The sequence below is a fragment of the Prunus persica genome, chromosome G3 (assembly GCF_000346465.2).
Source record: "Prunus persica cultivar Lovell chromosome G3, Prunus_persica_NCBIv2, whole genome shotgun sequence".
Classification (NCBI taxonomy): Eukaryota; Viridiplantae; Streptophyta; class Magnoliopsida; order Rosales; family Rosaceae; genus Prunus; species Prunus persica.
Window position 1 is genome coordinate 18,361,608 of NC_034011.1, and position 15,321 is coordinate 18,376,928.

The 15,321-nt window shown below is 37.3% G+C and overlaps 2 protein-coding genes across 2 annotated transcripts; one reads left to right on the plus strand and one right to left on the minus strand.

Annotated features, from left to right (window-relative positions):
- LOC109948108 lies at window positions 958–5,457 on the plus strand. The gene is made up of 3 exons (XM_020560037.1): window positions 958–1,082; window positions 4,914–5,183; window positions 5,299–5,457. Exons 1-3 carry the CDS (start codon window positions 1,050–1,052, stop codon window positions 5,455–5,457), a joined length of 462 nt encoding a protein of 153 aa, XP_020415626.1. The 5' UTR covers window positions 958–1,049.
- LOC18784229 (PHD finger protein MALE MEIOCYTE DEATH 1) lies at window positions 5,962–9,331 on the minus strand. The gene is made up of 3 exons (XM_020560639.1): window positions 8,943–9,331; window positions 7,685–7,928; window positions 5,962–7,596 (listed from the first exon to the last, which is right to left on the minus strand). Exons 1-3 carry the CDS (start codon window positions 9,235–9,237, stop codon window positions 6,090–6,092), a joined length of 2,046 nt encoding a protein of 681 aa, XP_020416228.1. The 5' UTR covers window positions 9,238–9,331; the 3' UTR covers window positions 5,962–6,089.

A 15,321-nucleotide genomic window follows, 5' to 3' on the forward strand; every position in this document is an offset into this window, starting at 1 on the left:
CCTAAAAGGAATTAATATATATCAACTATGTGTTCCACCCACGTTATAACACATGTACAAACTATACCACATATATCTGTAATACCGTACTATTCTATAATTTCTCAATTTAAATACTAGGCTTTTTCAGTCATTCCCGTTTGTTATGTATAAATCCATGGTTTCTCACTTTTGTTAGCTCTGATTATTCATGGCTGATCACTTAGACCTTGTAAGTTGGTGTGTTTTGTAGGACAGAGCAAATAGATAGATTTTATCCACACAAAAAAAGAAATAGATGAATAAATAAATCGTCGTGCGGCCTTCCAAAAAAATGATCAGCCCGCCATGTCATCAGCAAGGATCAGCACACATAGGCTGCATTTGGATTAAAGTAAATTTGATAGAAAAATTTTGGAATTTTTTTTGTCAAGGTTAAATTTTCTAAAAGAACTAGAAAGTATGTATTTTAAAATGGATATGAAATAACTAAAACGCAACGAGTATTTTCCTTTTATTCAAATCATGAAATTATGTAAATTCCTAATATTGGGTTTAAAATCCCAGATTCCCAGCCAGGCAAGCATCTTGAGGATGCATGAACTATCAGACAAGTTTCCAAACTGTCACATTTATGTCCAAATTTCGTGAATTACGATTTTGTCCTCTTCCAAGGCAATTTCCAGGTGGACCTGAGGTTGGATAAATATAAATATATATATTCTTATAGAAAATTAATAAAATCAATACGTTGTAATTGTGAAAATATTAAAAAAGAATGCATGCATATATAACACTTCTGGCCTACAACCTGGAAAAAAGAAGAAGAAAAAGTAACTTTTTCTTGGCCATATGCAACCCCTCGATTTCATCGACCAGTCAACAAAAAAAGAAAACTAGAAGCTGTTACATTCTAAACATGAACTCTTCCCTAATAATATTAAGTAGACAAGTTTTCCTAATTGTTTTCTTCTTCTTCTTCTTCTGATCTTCTTCTTCTTCTTCTTCTTCTTCTCTTCCCATTCTTCCTACTTTTTTTTATCCCTTTTTTTCATGATTTGAAGTGAAGGATGAGTTCATCTGCGTTTAGTTTAATGCAAGAGGTACGGGACCACAAATTAATATTGCATTTCCTTTGTCTTTGTTCTTTGCCTTGATTGTGTTTCTTTATGCATTTGAACTCAAAGTTAATCTTGTAGTTTATGCTATACTTAGTCAGCAGATGAGCTAATTAATTATATGTCTTATTCCCATCTACTTGTTCGTACCACAGGATTGGGCTAGTTGTGGAACTAGCTTCTCCAACATATATATGGTTGTGTATATTTTACTCTTGTATGTATTAGAATGGGACAATCTAACCTAGAATCAATTAACAATGTGTTGAGGGCTTCAAATCTTTTAAACTATTAGGCAAGGCTTCCCTTTCTCAGTGTCAGATCAACACACAATACACTCGAGTGTTGAGTTAGTTACTCAAGTCAAATAAGTAGACGATATATATTATTGGGTGAAGTGAAAGCACGTGTGGCCGTTATGGTCAATATGTGAATAACATGTTCTGATACCATATTAGAATATAAGCATTGAGCTCTGAAAATGAATGAGAGGGTGCACGATCTTTTAAACTATTGAGAAAGACTTCCCTTTTCCATTGTGGGACATATACTCAAAATCTTGATCACACTCCACACAAACTCTCTTGTACTGATGAGCTATTAGTAGCCTCTTGCAAACATTACTTTGTAAATTTAAACTGTTGAAGATTGTAAGAGTATCACACTAAAAACTTGAAAAAATGAAAATTACAATATCTAAGTTTGTACTCCAACTAGTAATAATAATGAGGCATTTTGTAATAAAAAAACATTATACATATTGGGCTACACAAGTGGTTAAGTTAAAAATAATATCGATATTAGTAGTAATAAACCGTTGGTTATGAAATCTCAACCTCAATGAGTAATAAGAGGCAGAAAAAACAGTTAATTACTTTTGAATGCAATCATCTTCCACTACATGCATTGAATCTCTAGATTAGATTAATAGGTAGGATCAAGCTTGTACAAAAAGGAATGTATGAAATGTAAATAGCTATAATCCTCCAAATAACCAGTACCCTCTTATTGAGGGATTTATTTGAGGGACATTTTGTAAGATTTATTATAAATTTTATTTTAACGATTCGAGTTCTATTTTTCATGTCTTCATTCATAAATCATTCTTGCAACAAATTAGATAAATTGAAAACCATTAAGACATCTAATTATGAACAACAAAATAAATAAATACGGTACTTTAAAAAAATATTAAAATAAAAAAAATTAATTGAAAGGTCAAATGGCTTTAGATTCAAACGATTTTTGCCAAAGATGCACAGTGGGCTCACAAGGGTCCCTCAAATATTATTTGATGGATCCCTCCTTTAAAGCTTTTATTTTAATATTATTATTTAAAAGATAGATTTTCATATTGGAATTCCCCCATATTATAAGAAACCACAATAAGTTATAATCAAAATAGAACTTAAAAAATATAGAAATTAAATTGTAACTGCCCAAATGTGAAAAAACGAAAACAAAAAACTGGGCATTACGAAGATGAAATGATAAGGGAAGCTATTGCTAGAGGAGTAAAGAGATAAAGAAAGTGATGATAGCTATTATAGGAAGAATAATGCTACTCTTATCACATTCTCATACCACCTTATGTGACAAATGAGGTGGACAGCCACATCAATTAAAATTAATTTAACACTTTCTTTTCTTTTATGATTTATTGATATTTTTTAATTGATGTGACTGTCTACTTCATGTGCCACTTCTTTTAAATAGTAGTATAGATGCTAACGAGATCTAGTCCAGTGAAAAATGACATTGACTTGCAAACCAGTGGTCTCAAGTTCAAAGCACCTTGATAGTGTGTATGTAAGAAACTCCCCTCCCCCTTGTAGTTTAGACTACTGTTTGTATTCAAAATAGTAGTATAGATTATATTATATTAAAATCTCATATTTTCTACAAGTTATTTAACCATCATATTAAGTATAAGAATCAAATGCCTAACCATTTTAAAGACTGGGGCTCATTTTGATTGTGGATTGAATTTTTTGGGAATAAACTTTCCATGTCTAGTCCCGCTAGATGGGAATCGAAGATGTTCATTTCCATGTTTAGAAACGCTTGGAAATGAGGACTAGGAAATTTAACTTTCTCTCATTCCCAAGTTTGGTTAGTGGAGTATAAGGAATGAAAAGTTTGTTCGGTTTTCCAACAATACTCTTGATTTTTTTTTTATTTATTAAAAGTTATTAATATGAAAAGTTTTTTAAGGGTCAAAATTGGTATTTAAAATTAATAATAAGAGTAAGTTAGACCAAAAAAACTGAATTAAATGATTTCCCAATCCCGGGCCGAGGGGGTGGGGATGGGGAGTTTCTCAAAGTGAACTAATGGTATGAAATTTCTCCTACATGGGAAGTCCATATACATGAGTCCAGAATTACATTCCCAAGAGTACACTTATCAAATATGGGAATGCAATTTGAAATCCATTCCCAAGCTCCTACACCTTGAACCAAACGGGTAACGCTTTTCCCGACCAACAAATACACGACAATTTGGGAGACGTGGGTTACACCAATTAGCCAAGAAAGTCAACATGCCCTCTTGCACTCAAGTTTGAGTCCCCCTCCCAGTAAATTAGATTAATTTAGAGTAATTTAGACTGTTGCTTGTATAAAACACATACACACACACACGACAATTTCACTCTGAGTTGTAAATGCTGAAGTATTTCATCGCAAAGGATTTTTAAAAATGTGAGAATATATCTTGCCACTATATGGGATGGAATTTTCACATGATCACCTTAAACACTTGTTGATGACGAAAGTTTAACTGTTACAATAAAGTCATGTTTACAATAGAGGAATTAATGATTTGCAATTGAATCAACTACTTCCCCTAGATCTCATTCATGAGTTGGAGTGTGTTTGATTATGGATTTTAATGTGGAACTATATAACCTTAGGGAGATCAGGAAATAGAATCATTCCAATACCGATGTGTTAGTAAACACATTAGAAGCAAGAATAGGAATCATCCAATACCCATTCTTGATATTGTAGTTATTTTCATCTATAGGGAAAATTTTCACTCACATGTTTACTTACAAGCAATGGAGGAAGTCATGAATTGGGGAACTTAAGAATAAGGGAATGTAGACTTGGAATCGGATAAACTTCTCCCCCTACTTGATCTAATTCCTTGTTTTGAGGGTATTTGATTACGATTTTTAACATAGAACTCACATAGTTTTTTATTCCTTATGTTTAAGTAACCGCATGAGAAGTAAGGAATTTGAATCATTCCAATATCCATGTGTTAATAAACACACAATTTCTAATACTCGTTCCTAATAAATAAACGTGAATATAGTTAATGAAGGTATCACTCATTTGGCAATGAAACAAAAATTTTGTCCCCAAAATATGAGCAATTATTATTATTATTTTTAATTGATAAAATGCACAATAACTTTTAGTTGATCTTTTGTGGGGTTTTGTGCATCTCTCTTTGGGTTGCATACTTCATTCTAATGAGTTTTTCTGTGATGGTTTCAACTGAGTTTGCTTGCTGCTCGTGATTGGGGTCATGTTTGGTTGGAGAGGGACAACACAGTTTGCTCTTTCTTGTCTTTAGTACAAAAATATCTTTATCCCAATTTGGGGCATGATGTCTTGCAACCTTGGCTTCCTTTCTTCATTAATAAACTCATGCCCTTGATTTCTAACTAGATAAAAATAAAACAAAAACAATAAAAAATTCTTGTTGTAAATTAGGCTCCCATTTGTTGTATACCGCTCTAAATGAATTGATTATTATATTCTCTTGTATAAATTGTGTGACTTTCAAGCATACCGCACTTTGTAGGTTGAAGCAGCAGTTCCCAGTGGAAATCAAAAGCCAGAATGGCTTGAATCATTTTTAGGAAAAAGCTTCTTTGACGACTGTTTAGCTCATCCTATACGCAAGAATGAGTTGAATAAATACTGTATCAATTGTAACAGGTCAGCTTGCCAGTACTGCATGGCTTCAGGTGCTCATCGCCTGCACAGAATATTGAAAATTTACAGGCACGTCTATAGGGATGTTGTCTCACTTGCTGCCATGGAAAAGTATATTGATTGTTCCCAAATTCAGGTACATTTGATTTCATGTATATATTATATATTCTGTGCTGTGCTGTGCTGTGCATTCCCTTTTCAAAATTAATGCTTGTGTTGTTTTCCTTCTTTTCATTCTGGTTTTCTTTCAGCCATATAGATGCAACAAGCGATTGGTTATATCTCTAAGTCCTCTCCCCCACTCCGGCCCGATATCTAACATTGGGGCAGCATGTGAGACCTGTAGAAGAAGATTAACTGAACCAGAGCTCTTTCGCTATTGCTGTATTGCTTGCAAGGAAATTATCTGACTGCAGTTTATATATATTTTTTCTGTGTATATTTATGTTATTATATTGGTTTCATTTTACGTTTGACTCAATTTGTTTAGAATTTATGCTAAAACTTCAGGTTGTAGCGTTTTCAAGGAAGGCCAGCGACTCAGATCCTCCATTTCTTACCGTCCAGAATATAGACAAGGACAAGCAGAAGAGAGTTCTGTCACCTGAAAAATGTTCACGCAAAAGAAAGGGAAAACCTTTCAGAGCTCCCCTTTTCTAAAAGCCGTACGTGAGTTCACTTGCTTCATGTTTAAAAACCCAAGTAAATCACTTTTTGCAATCATGTAATTAATTTAACAATGAAAATTTTTCTCAGTCAAACGTGCTTTCTTGTTTTCTTTCAGCTCTTTTTTCAATCTCTCATATCTAGAATAGCATGGAAGGCTTCTTCAAGAACTGTACAAATGCAGCATCACCAGACAGGCTGACTCTGTGTGTGGAAGTGAGAGAGAGAGAGGGAGAGAGATGAGCATGACTCAAAAGAATTCTTTATTATTGGCTTTATCTGTCCAAAAGAATGAACTCAAATCCGAAATTTACAATTACTATTTTCGAAGCAACAAAGATTAGCAAATCTATATGCATTTCCCTCATCTAGTTATTCAGTGTGTGCAAAAAATAGAAAAAGCATCAGAACAGTCAAATCTAAGACAAGGTTCAAATTTAGGCGGCACCAGTGAAACACAACATGCTGAGCACACAAACAGTGGAGGAACAGTATCAGCATCCTCAATTCCACAGCAGCGTGTATGCTGCCACACCTCGCAGATGTCGCATGCCACCATCCTCTCCCCATCATCATCTCTAGCTCCACACTCACATCTCACCATCCAAGTGTCTGATCCACCTTCATACCTCAAAGGCGTGTCTAAATCTATCCCAGTTCCTCTCACACCAACTTCTGCTCCCGATTGAACTACTCCAAAAAGTACTTCCATATCCTCCATTTCATCCAACCCTTCAATTCCCTTGACCACAAACCGTTCTGTGATACAATAAGTATCCCTCAGTGCGGTCTCAGCTGCTAGCTTTAGCTCTCCAATGGTTGCATGCAGTGGCATTACTACTATCTCACCAGGTGGCAGCTCTCTCTTGAACTCAATGTCCATGTCCATCAAACTGGGCAAGAGTTGGCAAATGAATGTCAACAACTGTTCTTCCTCATCCCTAAATGAACATTCCTTTACGAAGTGTTTGGTGTCCAATATTGCTCGAGTAGCCAACTCCACCAACTCCGATTCTGGGTATCCCAATAGCACATGCTCATACAGATAAAGCACATCGTTGTAAACATCAACTCCAGGAACTAGAGATGCTGATGGAAGGGACTGAGGAAGTACCTCATTTTCAGGTTGAGAGACCTTAACTCCATCTGTAAGATCATGAACTGTGTACTCCAAAATCCGAGTTGTTGGGTTCACTGCACGGCAGACAATGTGATTCCCAACAATCACATTGCTCAGTGATTTCAGCACATAATCCAACAAACCTGTATCTCCAATATGTAATCTAGCTGTATCTCGCACATCTTGCCGGGTCATCCCACCATGACTAAAGTCTCTCTCTTTCTTTTCTTGCAATGCATTCACAATCACATCTGCCGCAAACTCTAATCTTCTCTGAGGCCATCTGCTATCCATGTGAGCAATAACAGTAGTGAACTTCCTATACCTCACAGACTTTTCCTTCATCATCAGGGGCTTAATCTGGTGGGCTGCTCTGGTTGCAGGTTTTGCAGTGGAAGATGAAAATGCAGAAGTGGCCATTAATGATTTCTTCTGTGCAGGAACACTAGCCTTGACAGTCAGCATAAACCTGAGAAGATCTTTGATGGTGATCAATTGTGTTTCACTCAAATTTTTGTAATAACGAATTATTTGTTTCAGTTCGTCACACTGGTCCATATCACTAAAAGCCTGGATGATCCTTTCAAGTTCTAATGAGCTCAGAATCTCAAGTGCTCTTTCATAATTGTGTTCTGTGACACCAAAGCTTCCATGGCTAAACCTGTATCCCCATCGACCAAACCAAGAATGCCCATATGCGATACCATGGAGAAGGCGAAGATCCATAGACCGCTTTTTGGAGACATCCTCAACAGTGATTTTCCTGCAAAATAGAAGAAAGCATCAAAACCAGTTCATTTATTTTCAATAATATAATTGCGAAATCAAGAAATGTAGGGTTTTCCTATTACCTGGTTCGAAGATTTGTGCAAACTCTGTCCCAAAGATCCATAATCTCTCTCCCACAGAGATGCTTAGAACCCCCTTCGAGTCCATTGACGCAGACCAAGTGAGCGTACCCATTACAGTGAATCAACCCATGCAATAGATGGGTCGGAAGATCACAGATGCCATCTTCCAAAGGCTTATGCCACTCATCATCCATTGGAATTATAATATGGTACTTTCGCTTCGAAACAAAATGATTACTCCAACCTAAACAAAAATAACATGTCATGTCCCAACCAGAGAAGAAGCTGAGTTGCTGAAGATAGAAGATAAAGAGAAGCTGGAATGACAGTGCTATAGCAGAAAGGATAGAGTGCCGTGGAATGACTACACAAACAACTACCAGAGTGCTGTGAATAAAGAAACCCAAAGGTTCTGGCATTCGTTTTATAGAAAAGGGAAATGTAAGTCATTGAACATGGATGGAATGAAAGAATTAGGAATCATTTCTAGAGTTAGGGTTACAAACACGTTCTCTAACTACATCCAGCAACCCTTATATGCTCTAGTCTGTGTCCAGCCCTCATGCTTCAGTTGACGTACGCAACAACAACAAAATAGAGCAAAAAAGGTTTTCAGAAACAGCAAATTTTCAAGCAATATCCAATTCCCGGACCTCACACCAAAATAGCAGAAACCCACCGGAAAATCGAAAAACCAAGGGACAAAGGTAAAGATAAGCAATTGTTGGAACATCAATGACCTTTCTAGCCCTAAACAAAAACTTGCAGAAACGCAATTGAGAAATCAAAGAGAAAACCACATTGGAACAGAGTAACTAGAGTTCTACAGCATAAACAACTTAAAAACCAAGGAATTGAGGAACATAAGCAATTCTGGTAACACCGATGACCAGAAACGTAAGGAATTGAGAAACATTCATATTGGAACAGAGAATTCGAGTTCTATAGCAGAAATCCACTTTACAAACCAGCAAATAAAGTAAAAGATAAGCAATTTCTGAAACACCAATGATGAATTCCTAACCTACTCAAAAATTTGAAAAAACCCAATTGAGAGAAATCGAAGAAACCAATCACATCAGAACAGAGAAATTCGAGTTCTACAGTAGAAACCCAAATGAAAAAAGAAGGAACAAAGTAAATCATGAGCAATTTTGGGACAAATGACCAATCCCTAACCGTGAACAAAAATTTGCAGAAACCCAAACGAGAAATCGAAGAAATAACCAAATTAGAAGAGAGAAATTCGAGTTCTAACCTGTGCAACGGCAGTGATCACAAAAGGGTCGTTCAGAGGTCTTCACATCTTCTTCAATGATGTAAAGAGGAACAACAAGGCTTCTGTTGTCATGCACAAGAAGAGTGCACCAAGTGGGCATGCCCTGGACACTGTAGTCTTCAAGCTCAGCACATTCTTGAAGAAAGAGACGAATGTTGTCTCGAAATGGACCATTTGGACCGATTGGGCAACCAGGGTCGCAAAACGAACTGAACCCATAAATCTTTGGCCTTCGCTTCCTCTTCTTGCAAGCTTCAAGGATTGGAATTGACATGGTCTTCACTTAAAATTTCTAGCTTTAGCTTTCTCTCTCTCCTCCAAGACTTTGCTTTCTTAAAATCTTTAAAGACTTGGAGTTTGTAGCTTTAGCTCTCTCTCTCTCTCTCTCTCCTCCAAGACTTCGTTTTCTTGAAATCGTTAAGGACTTGGAGTTTGTTGCAAAGGCGTTCGTCAGTTACAGGCTCTGCCTTTTCAGTTGCTACCGATACAATTTTCCCGCTTGAATTGGAATATGACTCAATGTACAAAATGACCCTTACATATGACATATTTTTCAAGTTTACCCGTGGGCGTTAGTTCTTAGCTGCTTGACCTTGACTTAGAGCAAGTCCAGCAGCTAAGGCTGGACTCGGGCTAGGGGTGGGGGTTCGGGAGAAAAATGGGTTTTCAGCAACAAAAGGCAGCCTGGGTAAGAGGTGGGGGCCACAAGATTGGGTTGGCCCGAAGTGGAGTTTGGCCCGAGCAAGAGCCCGAGGGCGGTGACGTTATGGCTAACGCCAGGATGGCGTCAACCCTTCAGCTTTCAATTTTTTTTTACCGTTAGCACGTGTATTGCACGCGCCAACGTTAAAAAAAATTTGAAACGACGTGCTACAGTAGCTGCCAACGGCTACCTTACACGTGTCGGCCTATTGGCTCTCCGATTCGATTTTTTCCTTCAATCCAACGGCAGCCAATTTTTCTGCAATAAAAAAAAAGAAAAAAAATGTTAAAAATTACTGAATTTTTTTTGTATAAATACCAACCAATACTCTTCACTTTTAACACCAAATCCTCTTACATTTTCTTCTCCGTCTACTATTATTCACTTTCAACTCAATATTTTTTTCACTTTCAAGTTGTATTTTTCTCTATCATATTATGGGTTCTTCTAGTGAAAATGGAGGGGCATGGAGCATGATGGAAGATGTTAGCTTGTGTGAGGCTTGGGTTCAAGTTAGTCATTGTCCCGTAACAGACAATGAGATTAAATTTTCTCATATGTGGAAAAAAATACATCAGGCATTTTGTGAAAGGGCAATTGGTTCGACACGTACAGAAATGACATTATCTAGTAAGTGAAAAATTCTTAATAAAGAGTTAGCGAAATGGAGAAATGCCTTGGGAAAAGCGATGGACAACCATAGAAGCGGGGAAAACCTTAGAAATGAGGTAAATTATTTGTCATTTTCGTTCTATTAATTTCTATGTCATATTAATTTTTATTTAAATGTTTCTTGCAATTTATATATTTTGCTAATATTTATTGTATTTTTTTTTTTTATACATGTTGCATTTTTTTTAAAATTTATTGCTTTTGCATTAGTTTTTTTTTTACATGTTGCATTGCCAATATTTTTTTAAAGTTTCTTGCATTTCCATTTAATTTTTTTTATAGATTATGCAAGCACAAATGTGGTTTGGTGCTACTGGGTAAGGCAAAAAAGAGTTTCAACCATACCCATTGTTGGGAGGTGGTGAAGAATTGTAAGAGATTCCAAATTATTCCAACGGGTCCAATGGTAGTGTTGAACGAGACGCCACTCCATGAGACGCCGGCATCGGATTCACCTATGGATTCTCCGATGAGTCAAGACTCATCCATCGAAAAGGAGCCAAGGCCTATTGTGAGGAAGGCGGCAAAGGCGAAGAGAGGGAGTAATTTTAGCAAGAATGCATCTAAATTTTTGGAGGAACTTTCAAAGCACCAAGCCATGAGAATTGAAATGGACTTGAAACAACAAGAGCACGATATGGCTATTCAACTACAATATGCAAAAGAAAGGGAGTATGTACGCAAAGAAAGGGAGTATGTACGCGAACAAAACATTGAAAAAAAAGATTGGGAAACCATGGCCATGGATACAAGTCATATGTCCCCTGAAACAAAACAATTTTGGAAGCTAGAACGAAGGGATGTTATGAGATGAAGACTTTTCGTGACGATGGACCTAGCAACACAGATTGGTTAAATGATGAAAACCATTAAAATAGTTTTTTTGCCTTTCATGTCTTAGTTTACTTGCCTTTGATTTCAGTGTATTTTTTGTTTTGTTTAATTCATGTATTTTATTTTATTAGTTGTATTGATTTTCTTTTAGTGAATAAAGAAAATATTCAACAAAATTCCTTTTTATTCAAAACATTTCATACATAAAAAGCAAACCACAACCAAAGCATAAAAAATAAACAAACCACAACCAAAGCATAAAAAATAAACAACCCACAACTAAAGCATAAAAAAAAAAAAGCATAACTAAAAATACAACATAAACATAATAAATTAAAAAAACATCTTCACTTCACTTCATTCACCTTCATTGCCTTTCACCGCCCATAAATGCTCCATCAAGTCAACTTGACGGCGTTCATGAATATACCACGATTGCATCTCCGTGTAGCGATCAATCATACGGGGCATGAAACTACCGTCTCTAACCAACGGTTCATGTTGCACTGGTTCTCCATTTGGCCCCACTGGTTTTTCATAAATTCGTGTAGGGCCATGTCCATGGGATTTGGTTCATACACTTCATCAGCATCGTAATCATATTCATCTTCCACAATCATGTTATGGAGGATGATACAAGTCATCATTATAATCCTAAGCACCTCCTCGTCAAATAGACGCGCCACACCTCTGATAATAGCCCACCGGGCTTGAAGGATACCAAAGCACCTCTCAACATCTTTTCTGTACCCCTCTTAATAGCGAGCAAAAAAATTTTGCTTATGAGATCGAGGATGTGAAATTGTTTTCACAAATGTTGTCCACCTCGGGTAGATGCCATCAGCTAGATAATACCCGTTCTGGTAGACGGTACTGTTGATTTCATATGTGATATTTGGGGCTTCACCTCTCAAAACATCATTGAACACCGGGGATTGACCCAGGATATTCAAATTGTTTTGAGATCCGGCAACTCCGAAGAAGGCGTGCCAAACCCATGTATCAAAACCAGCAACTGCTTCCAGGATGATATTTTATGCCCTTTTCTATTTTCGTAATCCCCTTGCCAAGCAATTGGACAATTTTTCCACTACCAGTGCATGTAGTCAATGCTACCAATCATGCCAAGAAATCCTCAAGACTCAGCTTTTTGGAGAAGTCGTTGCAGGTCCTTGGGCGTAAGTCTGCGTAGGTAGTCTCTGGTGTACAGAGTTTCCACTGCATCACAAAATCGCACCAAGCTCTCCAAAACAGTGGACTTCCCCATTCGGGCAATCTCATCCACCTGATCAGCAGATGACCCATACGCCAACATTCGTATCACAGCTGTGAACTTTTGCTCGGGAAGAAGTCCCAAATTTTCAGCACAATTTTTCTTTTGAACAAAATATTCATCATAATTGCAAATATCATGCATGACTTTATTGAACAAATGGTGTTGCATTCTATATCTCCCTTGAAAATGAACATCAGAGTACAGAGACTGTGGGATAAAATAATCTTCCAGAAGATTCTTACCCTGAAAATGTCTATGTTTGTCCACATTTGGGCCACGGCCTTCTCGTGAACCACGGCAACTCTGGTTTTCTTCCTCCAGCAAAGCAACTGCTATGCCAAGTTGCTCATCTAGTTCTCTCTACGCCCTTTTGCTTGCAGCTCGTCTACGCATTCTTTCTCTAGTTTCTCGCTCTTGCCTCTCCAAAACCTCTTGCATGTCTGCCATTGAGAATGGAGAATGAAATCTAAAATATGAGAAATGGAAATGTAGAGAAGAATTGGTGTGAGAGGTATGAGCTGAACCTCTAGTATTATAGAAAAATTTAGACAGATAGATATGTAGAGGATGAAAATCTTATCTGAAATTTTAAATTCAAATGAAATTTGAAATTTGAAATTTATCTGAAATTTGAATTTCGAAATGTATCTGAAATTTGAAATTTATCTGAAATTTAAAACCGAAAATCTTATCCGATATGAATAGTATTGACACGTAGGAACCCAAAAATCTTATCCGAAAATATTATCCAAATTAATTGTTTAAGTAAACAAAGTTGTGAAAAAAAAAATGAATAGTATTTGTCATGGCAAGCCTAAACTGGTGGAAACACACTTTGCTAAGGGGGCTAGGGCAGCCACTATTCACGTGAATAGTAGCTGTCCTAGGGCTCCTCTTGCCATGGCAAGGGGCTAACTGGTAGAAATGCTCTTAGGGTTCGTCATCGGGCCGGGCCAAGGTTTCAGAGAGCCAGGCCGCCAGGGGCCTAAACGGGTCGGATTTAAAAAAAAAATTTATTTTTTTGTAAGTCCATTAAATCTTTTTGTTACACATTTTTTGTCAAAAATGATGAATGAATAATTTTCTCTTAAACAATAGTGCAGATTACTATATAACTTAATAAAACAAAACTATAATAGCCAAACACTTTTAACAAACCAATACCAATAGCCAATATATTTGAAAAATATTATATCTAAAAATGAATCTATGAAAATGTGTTACTTATATCCCAACCTAGGATTGACATCATGAAAACTAAAGCAATTTTTGTTGCTTTGAGGTTGGGGAGCCTAGGACGGGTCTAGTCGGGCCGAGGGTTTCACATCCTAAGCCCAAGCCCTACCCAACCTTAGAGTAAGTCAAGCAGAGCGGGCCTAACCAACGGGTTAGGCCCTGCTTTAGCCCGTCGGAACTCGGGCTACCCACTTCAAGCCGCGGCTCGCAGGCCAAATGATGATCTCTACCTTGACTTGAGCAAGCATTAAGTTAAATGAGGTGATTATGAGTATGGGCATTTTAGTCATTTAGGGAAACGCTATAGCCCATCTGAACTAAGGGCTCGTTTAGGAGTGATTTTGTAGAAGCGATTTTACTCATTAGTGATTTCAGCATAATCACTTTATGTAGTAGCGCTTTTACACAAAATCAGTTTATTGTTTGGCTACCAATATAGAAGTGCTTTTATACTGCAAATTTGATTTTGATTTTGATTTTTTTTAAGAAATAGAATGCATTCATAGGATTAAAGTAGCGCACATATAACGATACGAAATAATGGCCTTGTTAAAACTTTCATCAGAGACATGTCATAAAGCAACAAGAGAGTTCGAAACAGTCATGCAGTACCAATGCCAGAGCAAGATAAAATAAAATAGCAAACTAATACGTAGACCTTCGTCGCAAAGACCTCCGATGAGAACACTATAACACAATCCAACTGTCAAAAGAGTCCTGCTATGAAATCATAGTCCTTTGCACAGCCACAAGACAGTGAAAACATCATACAGAGAACATAATACGCCAAGAAGAAAGAAAACAACCACTAAGCACACTATCTCCAGCTACCTCCAATAGCAATTGGCAATGAAAGAAGAGAAATCTGCAAGGAGCAACATAAAGAAGAGAATAACTGTAAACAAGCCAGGAAAGAAAATAAATAAAAAAGCCCCCAAGCACGCCATAGCATCTCAACACTGGCAAAGAAACCTCCTATGAAAACGTAGTCCTTAAGACATGTACAAAATCAAAGATCAGTTAAGGGGAGAACGAAGAAAACACTATGCAACAATAAGAAAACTAGCCTAGCCACTTAACCTCAACACAGAGATCTGGTGTAAGAGAATTTGCCTGATGTCAAGCCTATGAATACTCCAAGAACACATTAAGGAACCCGTCTAGTAGACTCTACTTGGCCAGTCTCCATAGGTTTGTCAAGAAGAACACCAACATCACCCGAATTCGCAGTTCCCATCGCAGAGTAGCCAGCCAAACTAGTAAAGATGGGCAAAAGATGGTGCCCAACAACCCTAGTTGCCAAAAACCTAGCCCAACACCATGAAAAGAAGGATCAAAGTTATAAACCCTGAAAAGCCACCCACGCCTAATCTCTAGACAGCGACCGTCTTCTCCTAACGGTAAGGCTTGAGATCGCAGATCGGATGACAAAGAGGGAGTGAGGAAAGCCACCTTCACAGTGACCGCTGATCCCAACGAAGCAGCTTGCATCATGATCATTGTTGACTTGGAGATTGTCGGCACATTAGCAGGAGTAAACCCACTAAAACCACCATACCAAGGCAACCACCAGAGACGTTGACGCACCAAGGAGAAAGAGAACAATGACCAACGCCCAGGATATGAGAGAGACAACA